This window comes from Grampus griseus (genome assembly GCF_964374135.1).
Source record: "Grampus griseus genome assembly, chromosome: 20".
NCBI classification, from domain to species: Eukaryota; Metazoa; Chordata; class Mammalia; order Artiodactyla; family Delphinidae; genus Grampus; species Grampus griseus.
In genome coordinates, this window is record NC_139014.1 from 14,604,749 (window position 1) to 14,627,030 (window position 22,282).

The following is a 22,282-nucleotide window of genomic DNA, read 5'->3' on the forward strand; positions in this document are numbered from 1 at the left end:
TATGTAAATACTTCCCTGACCAAGCTATTTCAAAATGCAACACCTCCCCTTCCCTCTTTGCAGCTTTATTTTTTTACCTAAGGCATTAATTATCTTCTAACATACGGTATAATTTATATATGTGTTTTCTGTCTCTCTTTCCCTCACCAGAAAGTAAGTTTCATGAAGGCCGGGGTCACACACCTCGAACAGTGGTAGGGAACAGGCACACAGAAGGTATCAACAAAAATATTTCTTGAGTGAATGAATTGCAGATTAGGCCATATAATGCCCCTTCTGGGTACAGGAAAATACAACATACATTTTTTTCCCTCCACCGCTTAAAGTCTAAAAATTAATTTTGGTATGAAAGACTTATTGCCCACCTTCCACTGGGCTTGGATCTGGAAAGTTAAAGTGAATTAAAGCAGAATCTCTGCTCTTTAGGAGTTCGGGGGTGTGTATACAGGGGACAATAGATATACAAAGATCATTTACAAAAAGCAATATGTATGGGAAGCTAGAGGAATGTGAATGACTGACCAAAGGAGTGAGGGGCAAAGCTTCCACTAAGGTGATAAGGAAGCTATGATTCCCCCAAATTCTCGACTAGTACGACTGTTCTTCCTTATATTATTGGCGCGTATGCTTGCAACTCCATATAAATTATTTACCCACATCAGATAGGCTCCTAAGTAGGCCGCAAAAAAGTTTGTGTGACGATGGTGATGCTAATCACGGATGTACTCAAAGCTACACCAAGATTACCGACTATATCTTTTACTGTCCTCAGATTTGGCAACTTTTCCCTATCAGGTCCCCCGACTTGGAGACTAGCATCTGCTAACTGCTGCTGGCTTGGGTCAGAATCCTCCCCGCGGGTATCCCTCACCCGGAGCCCAGCACCCTGCAAATCCCTTCCCTTGCAGGGCAGGCGGCCGGGAGAGCGCCGCCTCCGGAACGCCGCCAACTGGGCCTCGTTAAGAGCTGCGGGAGAAGCGGGAGCCGTGGGAGGACGGCGAGGCTCGGAAGGGCCCCTCGAGGTTTCAGTCACGCACTCCTACTACTCCCCAGCCCCCTGCGCCTCGGCTTCCCCGAGGCTCCGCCGACTCTTTGTTAAGAGAGGCCGCGGTTCCCTGGCCCTCGCTAGGCCCCACAGTTGCCTTGCGGTGCCCCCGAGGGGTTACGGCCCCGCGTCCAGACCCACCTCGCACAAACCTGCTGCTGCGGCTGCAGAGGCAGCTACTACTACCGCCGACGCGGAGAGAATCCCACGGCCCGAAGTACGAGCGGTCCAGACCCCGTCCCACCGCGCTCCTCGCTCTCCGCCCCCTTCTTCGCCGCCGCCGCCGCCGCCTCCGCCGCCTCTCGGCCCGTAGCTGACGCGAGGAAGGGGAACAAAACCGGACATGCGCAGTGCAGAGCGCGGGCCGAAGGGCGGAGCCTGAGCTATGGCTCCCGGAAGGCGCCGCGAGCTCCTGGCCCTAAAGCTCCAGACTGCCTCACAGACACCTCAGACACCTAACAGGCACTACTGCTGGATGAAGAGTGTTCACGGCCCGTTTAGGAAGTGGGCCTGGAAGTGAAGAAAGTAGCACTGACTGGGAGCCGCCAAAAAATCCCAAGAAAGAGGCTCGAGTGGAAACCACATGTACATAAAATCGTCGATCCTCTAAAGTCCGCTCCTTTGCAAATGCGACCTGGGCAAGATTTCCCCGCGTGCCTCTGGCCACGTGGTCCCGTAGAGCATGGCGACTTTTAGCATCCGGAGCACGGGTTCAGCGTGATGACAACTTGACTGAACCCTAGTGGAGAGCACAGGGATAGGCGCGGGCAGTTCCGGCCCAGGGGCCGGGCTTATGTAACTCTCCCAGCTTCCACACCTCGCCTCAGCTGGGCGGGGGAGGAGGAGGTCTCGCTCGGCCCCCTGAGCTGTGTCCCGCCCCCGCGCCGTGCGCAGGCGCGGACGGGCCGCACGCATTCTACGTAACGGCTGGCGGAGGCTACGTGAAGAGTGGTGCGGCGTGACTGAGCTACCTGGTCAGGCTGTGTCCTAGAGGCGTTGAGGGCAGTAAAACCGCAGTGACCCGGCAGGCGGGGGCCGGCCCGAGAGGCAGGCAGGGTAAGGCGGCAGCCGCAGGAGCGCTGGGCCGGGTTCTAGCACTCGGTACAGGTAGGGAGCGGGCCGTGACGCGCTAGTCGGTGGGGTCGGGCTGGGCCGAGCGGTGACGCTGATTTGCGTGGCCTAACCAGGTCCCTTTTCCCACCCCATCCCCTAAGTCCAGCCTATGGTGACATGCCTCGGTCCCTGCGCCTTCTCGCCTTTCCCGACTTTCTTAAAAACAAACCAGACTTTGTCCACCCCAAGGCCCATTTTTTGTTGGGAGTTCTGATCAGGGTAGGAGTGACTTTTAACGGTTTTTGGGAACTTCCAGAACTGTGAGCAAATGCCAACCCACAGGGCAAAGTTAGAGCAAGCCCACAGCGTGCCAGCAGGAAGAATGGAGCGTAGAATTGATTCTGCTTGCTGGGGAAAGACTAGACCCCGCAGGCTTAACAGAAGCAGCAACCTCTGTGGTCCATCTTCTCTGAAGGTTTCTAACATGACATGTTTTTATCCAACATGTGTAAGGAGACGGCAATGTCTCCATGATCTCCAGAAGCCTCAGGGTCTGGCCATTGTCAGAAAGGCCTACTCTAAAATGCCAACAAGGAATGATTCCTGCACTTAGTCCTCTTCCGTTTTTAAGTCCAGACCCAATCGCTGAGACTGCCAGGTGAGCTAGCAGAAGAAATCAGACCAGACTTGTTAGTGCTGGGGTGCCCTGCCCCAGGAGTCTCAGGACTGCCTCTCAGGCAGGGAGTTGTGCGTTTGAGAAATGAGTTGACAGGTGCACCAGACAGACTTCTGGGAAGGAAGGCCAAGGCACGGATGGCTTGGATAATTTTAACCTAAATATCCTTAAAGGAGCTCTGTTACAGGGCTGAGTTAACTTAGAAGTGCTTCTGTGGTGTGAACGTTCTAAGTGGAAATTCACTTTGAAATGACCAGACCTTTTGTCAGGGAGTTAATCAAGTTGACTGTGCCAGTGTTAACCTTTATTTGCTTCTATTTGAAAAAGTTTAAAACTGAGATCTGAAAGAGAAACACTAAAAATGAAGTATTTTTACACCTTAAAGGGTGTTCATAAGGCACAGTGGAAGGAAGTAATGGGAACTGCTATTTATTGAGTACCTTCTATGTGCCAAGCACGTATCTCTTGTAATATCCACTACAGCCCTGTGAGGCAAATAGTGAATGACTATCCCTTTTTTGTATGTGGGGAACAGGGGTTTAAGTAATTAGCCCAAGGTCACATGGCTGGCGAATGGTAGAGCTGATGTTTTGAACCAAACCTAACTCCACCAACATACGTGCTCCTTTTCATATGTCTTCCACTTTTGACTGTGAAGCTAAGGGTGTTTGGAGACACATCGCAAGCCTCTTTGAGGTTGTTGTCAAGAGGGCAGCTATGTTTTCCCATAAAATGTCCGCTGGTGCTAACGTCAAAGATCAAATATTGGAAAGGATATAATATTGGCCTATCCTTGGTGGCATATCTCAAATCATTGGTGGCATTTCTCAAATCATTGGTGCCTTTCAAAATTTATGAACTTTGTCCAATTTTAAGAACATTTCTTGAGCAGCCATGAGTTGCAAGTTATTGGGCAATAGCCTTTGATATTGAGCCAATTTCCTTTATGAATTTATGGTGTTGTAAATATGAGATATAGAATATTCACTATGCCAGAGCACCTTGAGAGATCAGTATTGGGTTGGCCAGAAAGTTCTTTCAGTTAGCGAATGTGTTGTTCAATAAAGTTCTTCACGAAAGTGAAAAATGTGTCTTTTTTGAACTTAAAACCGAACGAACTTTTTGGCCAACCCAATACATACTCCCTTTTGCCACCCATTCACTCTGTTAGTACTCAGCTCCCTGCATCCTGGCTTTCATACTTACCACTTCCTTGCAGTTGCCAATAATGACTTCCTTATTAACATTGGGAAATTTTTGGTCCATATCTTACTTGAACTTTCTGCAGCAATTGAAACCGAGCTCTGTTTCCTTCTTAGAAATATGCTTCTCCTTTGACTTCTGTGCTACCACTTCGACCAAAGTCTCTTTTTCTTTAACCATTCCTTAGTTTCCCATTCCAGTTCTCCCTATTATGCACAACTCTTAGCTGTTATGATTTGTTTCAAGACTTTTTGGTGCTTTTTTTTTTTTTAAACCTAACTCTTAATACTCCCTGGGGATCTATCTCTTCCATTCTCACACCATCTCTATTTCCAGCTTAGGCGCATATCCTGAACTCCAGGCTTATACTTCAAATGCTTCCTTTCCTCCCTTTGTAAAATAGGTTATAATACCTTTTAGGATATTGTGAAAATTAAGAGATAAATGTTAATCATCTAACATACTGCTTGAAAACACTTAAAACTTTTCAACAAGTATTAAATTTAATTTATTGCCTTCCCCCAATTTTTTCACTCCTTTATTGCTTTTTATTTCAAGGATGACTTTGTCCAGCTGTTAATCAAGCCAAAACTTGGAATCACCCCAGATCTTCCTTCCCCACATTCCTTATATTCAGTCACTTTATGCTGACAAATATAATTCTTAATACCTGTCAAATCTGTTTTCCTGTTCATTCCCAATACCACTGCCAGTTCAGTTGTGTTTTATCTCTTATCTAATTATCTCAGCCACTTCCTATTTTTCCCACCTCAGGTGCCCTTTTCTAATTCACCCTCTATGTGAGCTGTCAGGGTTAAATTGCAAATCTGATTGTGTCACTCTCTTACTTAAATCCTTTAGTTGATTCTAATCATCCAAACTTCTCAGTGTGGTATTTAAATAAGGATGATCAAATAAATAAATAAATAAGGATCATCATGATCTGGCCTGTGCTGGCCTTTTTAGCCTCATTTCCCCCATTTGGGTCGACAAACCCAATGTTCTATCATACCAAACTCCTAAAATGCGCTGTTTCAGCCCTCTGTGCTATAGCTGTTCCTCAGTCTGCAGTGCCTCTTCTTGAGTGCAGGAACTATCCTTTTATTTTATTTTTTAAAGAACATTTTATTATAAGAACATAATAGAAAAATTAGAAAAGTATTCAATATAAAGAAAAATAAAGGCAAAATGTCCATAATCCTATCATACATAATAACTACTATTTATATGTAGATGTATGTATGACCTTCTAAACCTTTTTGTGTATTTGCTTCTAAAACAACTTGGGTTCTAACTTCATTCGTAACAATTTTTAATAAACAAAATAAGTTTGTTTTTTGTATGTATGTATGGTTTAACCGGTTTCAGATTTTCCCTGTCATACTGTAACTCACGTCCTTGAAGCTAGGTTCTCTTGGCATAGTATCTGACATGGTGATATGCTCAGTGAGGGAACATTTTATTTGATATGGTAGGATCATTTTATGAAAAGCAGTGAAAGCCAGAGGAGTTTTATATTATTCTTTGGGTAATTGGTTAGCCTTCATTGGTGATTGAATCCTTATGTAACAGAAGTCATGTTTTAGAAGGATAACGGTAGTTTTTAGTGAGGAGTAGGGAGAGAGTTGAGCAGGGGAGACCATTTAGGATAATACTGTGGTTCTTGAGTAGGTGGTGTTAGCAAAAATTGCTACTTTAAATAAGTAACAAAATCACTGCTACTGGCTTACGTTGGAGATGCTGCCTGAGAAGTGGATGATAGCAGGGATTCTGGAGGCAAAACTGGCATCAGAACATAGTTCTCTGTCACTTGGTGGTTGAATTACTTAGCATTTCTGTGCCTCATTTTCCTTATCTATGAAATGGGGATGTTAATAAAACCACTTTCTTCAGAGGGTTGTCATGAGGATTAAATTAGTTGCTTTTTGTAAAGCCTTTAGGACAGTGCCTAGCACTTTGTGTCTTAAACATGTGCTTTGATGATGATGATGATGTGCACACATACAGTTGATCTAAGAATGAATAGCTTTTCCATTCATGTATTATTTTTATTACAACCAACAGATAGTTGCATCTCATTCTTCTTTCATTATCCCTCTCCCAGTTTCTATATAAAGCTTTTAATAGGCGTTCAAAAACTGCGTACTGAATACACAGTGTAAATGGAAACCAACCTAAAGAAATTAAATGACTAGTACAAGATTTTACAGGTAACTAGTGAGAGAGTCCAGACTAGAACCCAGGCCTCTTGAACCTCAACTTATTATTCTTCATATAATGCTATCTGAAATGAACAGTATTAAATAAGAGAAAAGTGGGAGAGTCTTATATTTAATTTTTAACTGTTTACAAAATGTGATCGGTATGTGTAGAATGGCAGTCCACTTAGGGTTTTTGTTTTTGTCTTGTTTGACTCATTTTTAAGGGGCAATGAAAGCCTTCCATGCTTTCTGTGTTGTTCTTTTGATATTTGGGAGTGTCTCTGAAGCCAAGATTGATGATTTCGAGGATGAGGAAGACATCGTAGAGTATGATGATAATGACTTTGCTGAATTTGAGGATATCACAGAAGACTCTGTTACTGAATCTCCTCAACGAGTGATAACCACTGAAGATGATGAAGACGAGACTACTGTGGAGTTGGAAGGGCAGGATGAAAACCAAGAAGGAGATTTTGAAGATGCAGATACCCAGGTAAAGGTTCTTTTTTATTGATTTCTTGGGAAAGTGGAAGGATGGGACAATGTGTAACTAGCACTTTTCCCAGACATTAAAAGTAATGCCCAGGTCTAAGGAGACCTTTACCCTCTGGTATGCTCATTTTTATTCAGTAGGTGGAGCTCTTCTAAATGATTGTGGTATGTTCTCACCTTTTACATTCAACAAAAAATGAATTGTATTTTTCTCCTCTATGGAAAGCCTGGATGGAGGATGGTGGAGTGGGGGTGGATATGTATTGGTATGTGGGTGGGTGGGAATTGTATCATTTAGAGCTCAGGGTTGAAATGCATGGGGGGGGGCATCATTTGTTTAAAATATGTAAGATCTCTGTGTTCTGTGCTTGCTGCTTTCATGTTCTTTTTTCCTTGCAAATGTTATCTATAAAAATGAGATAAAATTGCTGGTGATGTTAGTGGGGGAAAACAGATTGTGCCTCATTTTCGTAGGAGGGAGATACCGAGAGTGAACCATATGATGATGAAGAATTTGAAGGTTATGAAGACAAACCAGATACTTCTTCTAGCAAAAATAAAGACCCAATAACAATTGTCGATGTAGGTATACAGGTTTTGAATCCCAAACTAACCAACAAAATACCTTGCTGTCATTAATCTCAGAAATATAATTAGTGACACGTAGCTGGTGTTGCTGTAACGTGGGAGCCATGAAAGAGTTTGACATCAGTTCTTCTGATGCAGTGGACACACGGAAAAACAACCTGTATCTTTTGTTGGGTTCTTTTTATATAAATTTATTTATTTATTTATTTTATTTTTGGCTGCGTTGGGTCTTTGTTGCTGCGCGCAGGCTTTCTCTAGTTGCGGTGAGCGGGGGCTACTCTTCATTGCAGTGCACAGACTTCTCATTGTCGTGGCTTCCCTTGTTAGGGAGCACAGGCTCTAGGCGCACGGGCTTCAGTAGTTGCGGCACACGGGCTCAGTAGTTGTGGCTCGCGCGCTCTAGAGCGCAGGCTCAGTAGTTGTGGCACACGGGCTTAGTTGCTCCTCGGCATGTGGGATCTTCCCGAACCAGGGCTTGAACCCATATCCCCTGCATTGGCAGGCGGATTCTTAACCACTGTGCCACCAGGGAAGTACCACAACCCATATGTTTTTATTTTAGCCTTCCTAGTTTTATTTACCAAGGAATGAGGAGGATAGACGTTGGGTTTATTTGGGAGGTGGGACTCGGAATCAAGATGAATACAGAGGGCTTTCCAGCGTTTCATCCCATTTGATTATCCTCATATTTCCTTAAAGAATCTTTTACAAAGATGACCTGGAAGGACTTCCCTAGTGGCGCAGTGGTTAAGAATCCGCCTGCCAACGCAGGGGACACGGGTTCAATCCGTGGTCCAGGAGGATCCCACATGCCTGCGGAAGCCCGCATGCCTAGAGCTCATGCTGTGCAACAAGAGAAGCCAATGCAATGAGAAGCCCGTGCACTGCAACAAAGAGTAGCCCCTGCTCGCTGCAACTAGAGAAATCCCACGCGCAGCAATGAAGACCCAATACAGCCAAATAAATAAATAAATAAATAAATAATAAAACCTTCATTAAAAAAAAAAAAGTAACACTGAAAAAAAAATGATGACCTGGAAAACCGAAATGGGCATATTTTTCAAAGTATAACCATATTCAGTGACAGTTATCTAACGTATCCACTTCTGTTTATGGGTTTTCTCATTCTCCTTCATACCTTGAGTTAGACTTCGTCCTTCAGCCTCAGCCAACATTAAATGGAACAATTGTTCTTCTTTAGGTTCCTGCACACCTCCAGAACAGTTGGGAGAGTTATTATCTAGAGATTTTAATGGTGACTGGTCTGCTTGCCTACATCATGAATTATATCATCGGGAAGAATAAAAACAGTCGCCTTGCTCAGGCCTGGTTTAACACTCATAGGGAGCTTTTGGAGAGCAACTTTACCTTAGTAGGTAAGTTAGGCTAATACAAGTCTAGCCACCTGTTTGAAAACTTTCTGGTAAGAACTGCTTATTCTGCTCAGTGTAAGCATCTAACTACTTTCATGGACTGCTGAAGAGGATGCTTTTTTTCCTTCTCTCAAGGATCCCTTTTTTGTTAGGTTTTGCATAATGAATAAATCGCATTCATGAAATAATTTTCTCACCTTTCATCAAACATTTGCTGTACAGCTTCAGATAGAATGAGACAATCAGTGTTATCAAAACAAGTTGATAAAAATCTAGCCAAAAGCAAAGAATTTTGACATTTTAGGTAGCTTGTAGCTTGATAAATGCTTTCAATTCATCTTTTAGAAATTGGAAGTCCTTCAAAATTCCTTCAGGTTTTAGGCACTTTAGTGTCAGACCCACTGTAGAGATGTACAAGATGTACACTGATACCTTAGAGGAAGTCCTGTAATGGTGTAGTGTAGGGGGTAAGGTAGACTCACTCACCTTCACTTCAGTTTGGCTTTAAACACTTTGTTTCCCTTTGATAGCAAGCAAGTATCCATCTCTTCTGCCCTTTAGCAGGAATGTGTACTATGTTGTGCTAGGTACTTTGCATACATTGTTTCTTATTTAATCTTTAGAACAATACTGTCAGTTGGATATAGTTTCTGTTTTCCTAAGGAGGGAACTGAAGTCCAGAGAAGTGTTAAAATTTGTCTAAGCTGTTCAACTGCAACCATGATATTAGAACCTAGTCTACCCGCTTCCAAAGTCCATGCTGTCCACTGTACCATATACTATTTCAGTACTTTTTGACCTGGAAATTAGGAAAAAAATAAGCAGCCTTTAATGCCTTCTACTTCCCTTGGTGTGTTTTCATTTGGTGTGTCAGTCTGCTTTACCTTGTAAAGTTGGACACTTTTTTTGTACATTTGGACACTTTTTTGTACATTAATGAATTAAATGAAGAGAGGAAATTATTGGAATTTGAGCTTTTTGTAGCTCTTAATACCACTGTTATCATTTTGCTGCAGGAAAAACAAACTTGGATAAAGTTAAATGAAAGGAAACAGTGAGGGAGTGTTGAATAGTTAGTATTAATGGTATTTTTAATTCACTACATAGGTTTTTTTTTTTTTTTTAACTTTTGGCAGAGACATTTAAACTGACTTTGCTCCATTTTGTACCTACTCTTGACATACTTATATTCCAAGCTGAATGTCGTTAACTAACAAGGACACACAAGTAATGCTAGAGTCCATAATTTTTTAATGGCAGCAATAAAGCATTTTAAAAGTAAAAGGAATAATGCCCATCTGTTGTAATCTATGTCTAAAGGAGAGTTCTATAAGATAGATAAGTATTGTTAACCTAAAGGTACCGTCATTTTGGGGTCAGAGTAGAAGAGTGTGTGGTGATTAGGCCCCAACATTTCCAGTGAATCATGTTAATGGTTTTACCCCTAGGGGATGATGGAACTAACAAAGAAGCCACCAGCACAGGAAAGCTGAACCAGGAGAACGAGCACATTTACAACCTATGGTGTTCTGGTCGAGTGTGCTGTGAGGGGATGCTTATCCAGCTGAGGGTAAGTAGGGAATTTCTGGTACAGTGTATATCTTCCTTTCATTTTTTCCAGTGTGATCCCAAGTCCTGTAAGATCAGTGTCTCATTTTTTTCATGTTTGACTTAAAATGAGATCTAAAAATCATCTTTTGGGAATTCCCTGGTGGTCCAGTGGTTAAGACTCTGTGCTTCCACTGCAGGAGGCCCAGGTTCGATCCCTGGTCAGGGAACTAAGATCCTGCAAGCCATGTGGCACGGCCAAATAAGTAAATAAAAATCATCTTTTTTACTGACTGGCAAATGTAGAGTATATTTGATGAAGCATTTGAGTCCCCCTCCAATGTCTTCTCCTTATAGCAAACAGAAGTTGCAATTGTTCTCTTGGGCTTTTTGTTTTTTAGTTCCTCAAGAGACAGGACTTACTGAATGTCCTGGCCCGGATGATGAGGCCAGTGAGTGATCAAGTGGTATGTATTCTTCCTGCTGGTTTTCTCTGTACAGATTGAATTCTTAACTTCTTAGAGCTTGTTCTATTTCTTGCCAGGATTATATTTGGACTTTCTAACAACTTGTGTCCCTTGCCCAAAAAATGGAACCTTTTCTATCTAGACAGATCATCTTCTACTCAGTGTGAAACTGGGGGTGGAGGTGCAGGTGGGTGTGAGGAGACATATGTGCTTTTTGTGGGGAAAGAGGTAATACTTTGTCACCAGGTAGATCAACAGAATCAACCTGGATGATGGAGGTAAAACAGTTGTCACAGACCATTTGCCCTCACATCTGACTCTGCTTTTGGTATCTGCTTTTATCTTTGGCAGTAGGCTCGGTTTTTTTTCAAATATTTTTTGCCTCAAGTAATACATCTTGGGCTGAATGAGTTCATAACACAATATGGAGACCTTATTGTTTGGTATACTTTCTTTCCTTTGTTAAATTAACATGTTAATCTGAAAATTGTGTCCTTCATTAGAAATGCCACATTCCCCCTCCCTTCATTCTTCCAGTAAATAATTGTGCTGACTCCCACTGCAGCAAGAAACAAAAATACATGAGACAGTCTTTTATATAAGCTAGTAGAACAAGAAATGTATGCATATATATCAAAATACAAAGTAGTATTTGGTTAATAAGTGCTATATTGGTAATATAATTAGGTACTTTTTATTGGATTGAAACTCAATTGTTATTTTAAAGGTCTTATTGTTAGTTGGAAACCTGTTTCTTTTATTTATTTTAATTTTTCTAATGTGGCCGCTGATGATTTAACCCACTAGTTTTTAGAGCCTCCTCAGTTAAAACTCAAAGGAGGAAGTTTTGCTGCATCTTCTGCCATCTTTTTGTAGAAATTATTCTTTAGAGTGTTGTGTTAATCATTTTCAGTTCTTTCCTGAGGTAGATTTAATCTTCTCTTTTCCTCTGAGCCAGCCAGCCTTTTACCTTTTTTGCTGTTTTGGGGTTTTTTTTCCCTGCAATGAAAAGCAGCCTCAACAAACATATGGGTTTTTTATATTTTTAAGCCTTTTTATGTGGGTTCTGCTTAAAAGAGCAGAAAACCTTTCTTTAGCAGCTGACATCTTGCCAGATCTTTGCCATATTTCCCTTCATTAACATTTCCCTTCTTCCACATATATACTGGTAAATTTTGACCCAGACTTCTAAAGATATAGTTAATAAGACAAATAGGGCCATGTTTTATCATACCAGACTCTTTAGGCTATAACTTTTATCTCTCTGGCCCAGTGTCGAGTATTAAAAACTGTTTAACCTGCCTCTGGGGTGTTTCCAACACCAACAACCAATTCTCTGATTCTCCAGATACCAGTTGGGTGTCCAACAATTCAATTCAATTCTGATACTATCTACTTGGAGTTAATGCCAGATCCCACAAGTTAAAGGTCTCATTCCCACAAGATTGCCCACACTTCAGATGCCAGTTGCAGGCCCCGGGCCACCGTACTTCTGACTGCCCAGCTATAAATCTAGAGTTCCCACAGCCCTCCCCTCAGATTCAATAATTTTCTAGAATAGCTCAGAGAACTCAGGAAAACACTTTACTTACATTTACCAGTTTATTGTAAAGGCTGCAATTCAGGAACAGCCAAATGGAAGAGAGGCATGGGGGTGGGGTGGTGCACAGAGCTTCCATGCCTCTAGAGCTTGGGCCCCTCTTCATAGGGTCATTTAGGCTGTTGGCAGAATTCAGTTCCCTGTGGTTGCAAGTTCCTATTTTCCTGCTAGTTGTCGCTGGGAACTGCTCTTAGCTCCTAGAGGCCATTCTCCGGTCCTTGCCACGTGGTTCCCCTCCACCCCATAGCCCTTTCACACTTTCACCCTTTCTTCAAGTAGGGTCCAGTCCCTTTTGAGGACTCACTTGATTAGGTCAGTCCACCCAGGATAGTGTCCCTTTTGATTAACTGAAAGTCACCTGATTAGGGACCATCTGCCATGTAACACAGCATAATCATGGTAATGATAATACCATCACATTCATAAGTCCTGCTCACATTCGAGGGGAGGATGTATACACCAGCAGGCAGGCATATTGGGGGCTGTCTTAGAAATCTGCCTATCACAGAACCTAACAGGTGAGTTTTGTTGTTTTTTTTTTAAAGCAAATAAAAGTAACCATGAATGATGAAGATATGGATACCTATGTGTTTGCTGTTGGTACTCGGAAAGCCTTGGTACGACTACAGAAAGAGATGCAGGATCTGGTATGTCAGGTTCTTTTTCAAATAATATGTCGAAACTGTGCCTCTTTATTACATAAATGTTTGACTTCAGAGCATAAAGTAATTATATCACTTGAACAGTTGTATCACTTTGAAATAGGTCAGTACATATTCTCTTGAGAAAAAAAATCCTTGTGCATAATAAAATATCATGTCTTACTTTCAACTACGTCTTCCTCTAGAGTGAGTTTTGTAGTGACAAACCTAAGTCTGGAGCGAAGTATGGACTGCCTGACTCCTTGGCCATCCTGTCAGAGATGGGAGAAGTCACAGAGGGAATGATGGATACAAAGGTAAATACAATAGAAGACATACATTTGTAGACCATTTACGGGGCAGTCTCCCTGAAAGTTACACTGTACAAATTCTTCATTTTATCTTCCTTTCCCACACAACCGGTAAAATACTTTCTTTAAACAATAGATTCACTTGTCAAAAAGACAGTTTTATTAGTCAAGAAATTCTCTCTAAATCAAGAACAAATTGTCCCTAGGATTGCCAATGGCTTTCAGGTTTTTTGAAAAAGGACTACTACTTTAATCCTTATCACCATGTCATTTAGTACGTTTGTTAAAGTTTCAGTTTGTGTAGAAGACAGGTACATAAAGAGCTATTTTTTTCCTATTGGTTATGTATGGTAACAGCACATCTTAGTATCATAAAAATATAGGATAGCTCAAAGACAGTTCTAAATGTAAGTTCTGGGTGATGTGGTTGTGAAGAATTCCTAAAATTATTTTAGATTTTATGTTCATGCTTTCACTCGTATTTTGAACACTATTTTGAGATATATTTTCAGCTGCTCAATTTTGATCATTGGTGTGACTAAAGAAGGGCAGTAGTTTCATCATAGGGAGAGTCCTTATTTAAATTTAATTTTTTTTAAGCTTTAGCCTTCATCATGTGCAAAAGTAAGGAGGATTAAAGAGTGAATATCTATGAAAAAAGAGAAGTGCATCAAACCTACTTTAAAAAAATAATTTTCTTTTCTTATTTCAGATGGTTCACTTTCTTACACACTATGCTGACAAGATTGAATCCGTTCATTTTTCAGACCAGTTCTCTGGTCCAAAAATTATGCAAGAGTACGTATGAAATAAAAATATTGAAATCAGTTTTCTTCACTAGCTTTCTGTGTTGAAACACCTGCAAGGTGCTTCTGCAATTTCCCTTCCCAAATGAGTGAGGGAAGTTGGTGACAGCATCCAAGTTTTCCTTTGCTTTGACTGCATGCATCGTGAAGGTAATTGAAAACCTATGGGGGACAATCAAATAAGCCTCCCCAGTTTGCAATTGTCACCGCATGTATGCATCACCCACTCAGTGAGGTAAATGAGAATCTAACAGAATGGCTAATACTAAGAAAATACAATTGGTAGTCTCTGTCCTTTGTAGTCTAGGGTGGTTGTTTTTTGGGGATTTTTTTCCTTTTTAATTTATGATGTGAATCTGTGACGTTTGATTTGTGTTTGATTGCAGGTGTATGCATTTTGTAATTCATGGCCTTTTCCGGCTTTCTACTTTGAATGGTTGAGTGATTATATTCTTTCTAGTGTATTATCAGACACCCTTGATGCCCGTAAAGTTTCTGGCTTTATAGTAATGTTGTTCGAATGTAAATATTCAGGGTTTGAATTTGCTGTTTGATTTCACATCCTGTTGCAGGAGAGCGTATTTAAGTTTACCCTTGGTGTAGAATTGGTTCTGACCTAAATTTTTGGCTAAGGACTGTGGAGTTGAATACAGTTAAAAGCCAATTTGAATTTTAATTTTGTGTCAAAATCACTAAGGTAATCAAAATTACTTATGCCTCTAGATGGTGTTGCATCATCCTTGCCTTGCTGAACTCAGTAATAACGCTTTGGACAAAGTATCACATTGCGGCATTCATGGAGCATTTTGTGTGTGGGGGGAGGTGTGGAGGGTTGAAAGTCAAAGATTGCAAGAGGATTCTTTGAAGAGTCAGAACTAAATTATATATGCTATAGTAGATTATTTCTCAACTTATTCTGAGCCTGACTCAAAAATAAGATCCTTCATCATAGGAAGATAGATGAAGAGTTAGAAATAAAACATAAAAATCCATCAAAATAGGGCTTCCCTGGTGGCGCAGTGGTTGAGAATCTGCCAGCTAATGCAGGGGACACGGGTTCGAGCCCTGGTCTGGGAGGATCCCACATGCCGTGGAGCAACTAGGCCCGTGAGCCACAACTACTGAGCCTGCGCGTCTGGAGCTTGTGCTCCGCAACAAGAGAGGCCGCGATAGGCGATAGTGAGAGGCCCGCGCACCGCGATGAAGAGTGGCCCCCACTTGCCACAACTAGAGAAAGCCCTCGCACAGAAACGAAGACCCAACACAGCAAAAATTAATTAATTAATTAATAAACTCCTACCCCCAACATCTAAAAAAAATAAAAATAAATAAAAGGTTATTTAAAATATGGGCCGCATACTTAAATACAGGCTCATTTCTGGCTCCCCAGGTGAGATGGAATTATCCTGCCTGGAGGGGACATCACTGGAGGTGTTGAAGGATAGGATAAAGATACTTGGGAATGCATCCCTCGGATAGACGAGTGGACCAGATGACCTGTAAAGCTCCTTCGGGCTCTGAGACTGTATTTAACTTGGGGATGCCAAGCCAAATACTGTGCTGATTATCTGCACAGTTATCTGTTCATCTAAGTGAATTGGGTGACTTATGTGCATGCAAAGTAACTCTCTCTTGCGTTCCTTCTAAATAGCTCTTTCTTTTATGACAGGGAAGGTCAGCCTTTAAAGCTACCTGACACTAAGAGGACACTGTTGTTTACATTTAATGGTAAGTGTTCTGTGTCCTGTCTGAGTTCTTTGTTTTCTGTGAGATGATCTTAAGGAGAGTATTGTTTCTTTCTAAACAATAGCTATAAAAAACTACATTAAAACTAACCCCAGGGACTTCCCTGGCTGTCCAGTGGTTAAGACTTTGCTTTCCAATTCAGGGGGTGCTGGTTCGATCCCTGTTCAGGGAGCTAAGATCCCACATGCCTTGCGGCCAAAAAACCCAAAACATAATAACAGATTCAATATTGTGACTAATTCAGTAAAGACTTAAAAAAATGGTCCACATCAAAAAGAAAATCTTTAAAAAAAAAAAACCTCATGCCAGCTTATTGGTTTTTTGATTTCTTCAGTAAGAGATCCTTTTATATATTTTAATTTCTATTTTCTGCTGTATTTTAGCTGCCTAAGAAATTTGGAGAAAGGAGCCTATTAATACAAAAAGAAAAAAAAATTAATACAAGAAGTATGAATGCTGCCATTAACTCAATAGGAAAATGGTTTTGTTTTCCAGTGCCTGGCTCAGGTAACACTTACCCAAAGGATATGGAGGCTTTACTACCCCTGATGAACATGGTGATTTATTCTATTGATAAAGCCAAAAAGTTTCGACTCAACAGAGAAGTAAGACCTGCAGCCTTAAGTTGGAGGCTTTTATTGTGTTTTTCCCCCCAAGGGGCGGTGGGGAGGGGGCCCAGCTTTCGATTATTTCAGTGATTTTATCTTTGCTAGTTGACTTAAAAGTGCTACATGGGAGTGGTTTTATGAAAGAATATTAAATGGGATTTTGTATCTGTTTGGATTGAAATGGATTTCTTATGAATTGCTTTGTTTCCTGGGGAAAGGGCAAACAAAAAGCAGACAAGAACCGAGCTCGAGTGGAGGAGAACTTCTTGAAGCTGACGCATGTGCAAAGACAGGAAGCTGCCCAGTCTCGGCGTGAGGAGAAGAAAAGAGCAGAGAAGGAGCGAATCATGAATGAGGAAGATCCTGAGAAACAGCGCAGGCTGGAGGTAAGACAAACTTTTCTTATCACTGGGGTAAAACTCAGATTTATAAGAATGCCTATTTGCGCCATATTGGCTGTTAAGGTAATTCTGTGTAGGAATGTACACAGGCTGAAAGCTTAGCATTTTCTCAGCACTTGGGACAGTTGATAGCGCTGTAAAAAAAAGAATAATCCTTCCTGTTCAAACCATGTTAGATTGAGCCTCAATCCTGGAGAATGATATGAATTATCCTGTTCCCCCAGCATAGGCCCTTTTTGAAAGTTCCACTATCATCTTTCAAGCCAAACACATACTAAGGTAGAAAGAAATTTGGAATTTTAATAGAAGCCAGGACATGTGCCCTATGGTCCACATAAACTTGTTTTATAAAAATTTTATTTTGATTATAGAATTAGAGAATTCTAATATTTTTTCTTTGTATTTTGTTTTCTATTTTGTACATAAGTAGAATCTCAAACTCAAGAGCTTTAATAAGGCTGTAGTCCGTTATGTTTCAAACATCAGCATGTTCTCATGTTTTGTGAAGTAAGATGCTGCAGTCCAGCTCTAAAATTTTAAACCTTGTAAATGCTGATCAAAAAAGAGGAGAACAAAGTTCTGGGAAATGTGAATTTTAATGTGAATAACCTCAAGAATTGAAGAAAATTCTTGTAAGTGGAGGAGGCAAGCTGCCAAGAAAAAGTGAGCCCCTGGACTTCCCTGGTGGCGCAGTGGTTAAGAATCCACCTGCCAGTGCAGGGGACACGGGTTTGAGCCCTGGTCCGGGAAGATCCCACATGCCCCGGAGCAACCAAGCCTGTGCGCCACAACTACTAGAAGCCTGCGCGCCGAGAGCCCGTGCTCTGCAACAAGAGAAGCCACCGCAATGAGAAGCCCGCGCACCTCAACAAAGAGTAGCCCCCAGTCCCCGCAACTAGAGAAAGTCCACGCGCAGCAACGAAGACCCAACATAGCCAAAAATAAATAAATTAATTTTTAAAAAAGAAAAAAAAAAGTGAGCCCCTGTGTGGCACTTTAGTTGCTGGTAGAGTCATTAATGCTGTTGAGTGAAGTGCCCAGAGTACCACAGCCCTCCTCTCATCCTCTCTCATCAGTCTTTGGTTTGGTTTGGTTTGGTTTGGTTTGGTTTAGTTGATGGGTATTTTTCCCCTGAAAATAGAGCTCTGTGTTTATGCAATCTTCTTTATAAATATAAATGGCTTTTTAACAGATATACAGGAAGAATCTACATGGACTCATTAATAGATAATGCCTTTCATTTTTCTATGAAAAAAAAGTTCTCCAGTTATTTCTAAGTTTGAAACTATAGTAGGTTTAAGTAAAAGAGGGGCCCAGAACTTAAGTCAGATTGTAAGTTGCTTGTGGGTGTAAACCATGTATTTTTTTTTAGAACCACCACTTTATAGTATCTAGGCCTAGGTACCTTGTAAAAAGATCCAGTGAATTAAATGGGAAAGGAGCCAAACAAAACACAAAAAACCCTATAGTGAATTTCTGGCTTGAATGGCTCATTTATACCAATGATCTGGACCTTCCTGCCACTACTGGTAGAGCCTTGTTTTGTTTTGTTACATATTTAATTTGAAAAGTATAGAGAAACATATACACAGACATTAAAATTAACCTTAATTCTACCATGTAAGAACAATGTAACATAATCCTTCAGTTCCCATCCCTAAAACCAACCACTGTTAATACTATATAGTTTATTTAGTCCCTCAACTGTGTATATTCAGTGTACTTATTTCATTTCTTAATGTAGATCATCATAAACTTTTTATATTAAAAATATAGCAATCTTTCAAGAAAGTGTCTTTCCATATTCTTTTTTTTTTTTTTTTTTTTTTTTTGCGGTACGCGGGCCTCTCACTGTTGTGGCCTCTCCCGTTGCGGAGCACAGCCTCCGAACGCGCACGTGCAGGCTCAGTGGCCACGGCTCACGGGCCCAGCCGCTCCGCGGCATGTGGGATCTTCCCGGACCGGAGCATGAACCCATGTCCCCTGCATCAGCAGGCGGACTCTCAACCACTGCGCCACCAGGGAAGCCCCAGCAATTCTTATAACTATCTTCTGGAATGTTATTTGTGATGCTAGCCTAAATAGTATAGGCAGTATTCTAGTTTTGACTTTTTTTTAAACAAGTACTGAAATCTTAGTTTGCATTCCCTCTTTCTCTCTAGGAAGCTGCCTTGAGGCGTGAGCAAAAGAAATTGGAGAAGAAGCAAATGAAAATGAAACAAATCAAAGTGAAAGCCATGTAAAGTCATCCAAGAGATCTGAGTCCTTATGCCACCTGTAAGCTCTGAATTCACAGGAAACAAAAAATACCAGTTCATTTCTTATCTTAAAGTTTCCCAGTGACTGAGAAATCCTTATTTCATCATGTGTTCTGTTTTTGGTTTGGAGTTTTACAAAGGTCATAGATACATTGGAAGGACTCTGTTACAGTAATTTTCTTCCAGATAATCAAATTATTTTGATTATTTTATAAAAGGAATAATATATGAAATCTGTGTAGTTTCAAAACATCTTAAAAATTATAACATGAATCAGTACTTTTAGTGCTTGATATTTGAAGAAATATCATGAAATTTATAGATATATAATTAGATTGTTGCTTTTTGTTTAAACTAGGCAGTTGAAATGGCTATGAAGACTGACTCTAAACCAAGATTCCACAGATAACTATTGGAATTGCACAATAAACATTGCTTGGTGTTCTCTTCTGTGTCTACATTAAACTTGTAAAAAAATAAAATTCAGAACACTATATGTGGTGTTGAGATTTCAGGGGCTCAACAGTCTAGTTCAGTATATGTTTATAGGTGGGAGGTGCTGATGACAGTATGATAGGATATCTGTAGGCTTTAGGATACTTACATGTATGTGGAAAATTCTAGGGATAGATAATACAGGAGCACGGTTTCCTCCTTACCTGATACCATGAGCTAATGACAATGTGAATGCTGTATTTTAAGTGGTTGTATGTTTTCTTGAGTAACAAATGCATGAAAAATTAACTGCTTCACCTAGATGAGATCAGTGGTCTATGTGAAGTCACAAAAGTTTTCCTTCTTGGTCGCTGCAACGTATGGGATGTTCACGGAGAAGCTCTGTTCTCTGTGTTATGGCCATATCCCTTTGCTTCTCCTTCTGCTTTTATCTCTTCCACAGTTGAGGCTGGGTATATTCTTTCAAAGAAATAGCCATGAATATGCATAAACATACTTTTAAAAATGAACTTTCCTAGACTATTGAGAGTTCCTTCTGCCTCTTGAGGAAGGAACTCTTGGGGGAGAGGCCCATCTACCTGCACAAGCATTTAGCTTGTTCAGATCTCTGCATTTTATAAATGCTTCCTACTAAGAAAGCATTTTTTAAGTCACTGCTTGTACCAGGTAATTTTTGCTGGGGATGGGAAGGGGTTGGGTTTTTTGTGGGAGAGGGGTGAGTGGGTATTTTTTGTTGATGCTTTATGTGCAGGTGTGTTCTGAGGCAATAACAAGTTGCTGTGAAAACAGCATGTGCTGCTGCCTTTGTAACTGCATGGAAACTTTTCACATGGGTTTTTCTCTAGGTTAATGCAGAAATGTATAAACTGGGAGATGCAAATGTAATATTTTTTTTAACAGTTCATGAAATTAAGTTATTAAAATAACAAAATTTAATTACCTTAATGCTATATAATTCTAGAATTAGCCTTGTTTTACAAACCTTTAACCTGCATTTTAGAAATCAAAGTTGGTATGCTTAGCTATCTTTTGATTAATAAAAGCTTTCTTAAAGTCCCACACATTTGGACCATGGCAGCTAATTTTGTAATTTAAGCATTCGTATGAACTACCTATGGACATATATTAAACTAATTGACAAAAGTCTCAGAGTGCCGCCTTTACTTTTCTGGGGTTGCCCTACAAGAGTATAAGCCCATAGTTGTTACCAGTTTTTGGTGTTTTGTTTTGTTTTTGGCTGTGCTGCACGGCTTACGGGATCTTGGTTCCCCAACGAGGGATCAAACCCGAGCCCTCGGCAGTGAAAGCGTGGAGTCCTAACCTCTGGACCACCAGGGAATTCCCACTAGTTAATTAATGTTTTATATTTTTAGAGCCCCATTATGTCATTGATGGGCTTCTCCCCAAAGTCCCCCACTAGAGTTAAGACACCATTGTCTCTCCTATGACTGAGAGGACAAAGAGAGGAGAATGTTGTTGACTGTCACACGTTGGAAAACCTGTCTTGTCCTCCAGTATTGTCTGCATTGCCTGGGCACTTAGCAATACCACAACAAGTGCTGGACTGGAAGATAAAGACTTGGCCTTTAGTGCCAGCAAAACCAGTTACCAATCCTTTGACTTTGGGCAGGTCATTAACCTCTTTGAGTCTCTGTTCTGATCTTCCTTCTACAAAGTAAGGGAAGTAATTATTTTCTCTACCTACCTCACATTAGGTCAACACTAAGAGGTAATATATGTAAAATTCTCCTGTAAATGGTAGCACTTCAAAAAATGTATCATCTAGGCCTGTTCTCCAAGTGGTGTATTTTTGCTTTATTCTGTTTTGCTTTTCTTTCTCTCAGTGAAAACGAAGCAGATCCTTCCAGAGTTCTCTACCTTTATCTGCAAAACTTGACAGGGTATTATTGGGGCGGGGGGGTATAGTTTACAATTCTGTTTCCTTAATAATAGAAACTTTCCTTGTCAGGCACCAGATGTGAAACTCTTTTCTTTAGATGGAACTTAGACCAAAGAAAAACATTAATTGGCTTTCTCATTCCACCCATCCAATAGGAATTGGAAACGTGAAAATTACTTAGAGCAGTGTTGTACAAGGATCTAGTTTTGGTGTGAGGGATGAAATACTGTACTTAATCACCCCAGATTCTCTTTCCTTACTGTTCCTGGCTCCATGAATTCAAATTCATGCTTTGAATTATTTGAAAGCATGTAAGAGGGAGAAGACAGTTATACCCGTAAGAGTGGCTTCTGTTACACACTACTAAAACAATAGTGAAAATATTTTCTCAGTTTCTGGAGTTTGGTGATGGGCTAAAGATTTATTTGCATTTGGAAAAAAAGTGTAATGTTTTTATCTGTGTACAAGTTGAATGCCATCTTCTCAGCTCTGTGAACTGAGAAATAATACCAATTTCAGAAGAAAGTTTTTTGTTTTGTTTTTTTTTCCCTGAAAGGGAGAACTTTGTGTCTACTACTATTCTGCTCTTAATGGCTATTATTAGGTTATATTTTCATCTTTTAAAATTAATTGTCCTCTTTAATTTCACCTATTTTGCTTTTCCAAATAGTGTAACTTTTATTTATGTAAAAGACACCCAGGCCTTTTAAAATATTTAGTTCCATGGGAGTTATTTGGAGATCAGATAATATCATATCTGCCTAGGTTGTTTGTTGTATCAACTTTGCTTTCCTATCACATTTCCAACTTAAATGCTTAAATAGCTTTCTTTTGCCTCTTTTTCTTGCATGTTAACTGCATCACTTAGCAAGGTTGTAGCAAAGCTAGAATTGAAGCTATTTTCTGCTT

At 40.7% G+C, this 22,282-nt stretch overlaps 2 protein-coding genes across 3 annotated transcripts in view; one reads left to right on the forward strand and one right to left on the reverse strand.

Annotated features, from left to right (window-relative positions):
* DDX42 (DEAD-box helicase 42) overlaps positions 1-1,367 on the reverse strand; it is a gene marked incomplete at its 3' end in the record, with an annotated part of 51,870 nt that extends 50,503 nt beyond the window's left edge. The window contains exon 1 of the mRNA XM_082678797.1: positions 1,198-1,367. The remainder of the gene's footprint in view (positions 1-1,197) is intronic.
* A 577-nt stretch (positions 1,368-1,944) lies between these two features.
* Positions 1,945-20,603, forward strand: CCDC47 (coiled-coil domain containing 47). Of its 2 annotated transcripts, none has more exons than XM_082679858.1 (13): positions 1,945-2,152; positions 6,403-6,671; positions 7,145-7,252; positions 8,460-8,634; positions 10,080-10,201; positions 10,581-10,646; positions 12,792-12,893; positions 13,094-13,204; positions 13,911-13,996; positions 15,674-15,732; positions 16,246-16,355; positions 16,577-16,744; positions 18,922-20,603. In XM_082679858.1, exons 2-13 carry the CDS (start codon positions 6,408-6,410, stop codon positions 19,000-19,002), a joined length of 1,452 nt encoding a protein of 483 aa, XP_082535984.1. In that variant the 5' UTR covers positions 1,945-2,152; positions 6,403-6,407; the 3' UTR covers positions 19,003-20,603. The 2 variants fall into 2 exon arrangements, with proteins under 2 accessions (XP_082535984.1, XP_082535985.1); XM_082679859.1 differs by having other exon boundaries at positions 1,945-2,101.
* The last annotated feature ends 1,679 nt before the right edge of the window (positions 20,604-22,282 follow it).

What these genes read in the sequence shown, in the direction of transcription:
- CCDC47 (XM_082679858.1), top strand. Translation starts at nt 6,408, where the DNA reads ATGAAAGCCTTCCATGCTTTCTGTGTTGTTCTTTTGATATTTGGGAGT. An exon ending in GGATGCTTATCCAGCTGAGG is followed by an intron (nt 10,202 to 10,580) that starts GTAAGTAGGGAA and finishes TTTGTTTTTTAG; the next exon opens with TTCCTCAAGAGACAGGACTT. An exon ending in GGCCAGTGAGTGATCAAGTG is followed by an intron (nt 10,647 to 12,791) that starts GTATGTATTCTT and finishes TTTTTTTTAAAG; the next exon opens with CAAATAAAAGTAACCATGAA.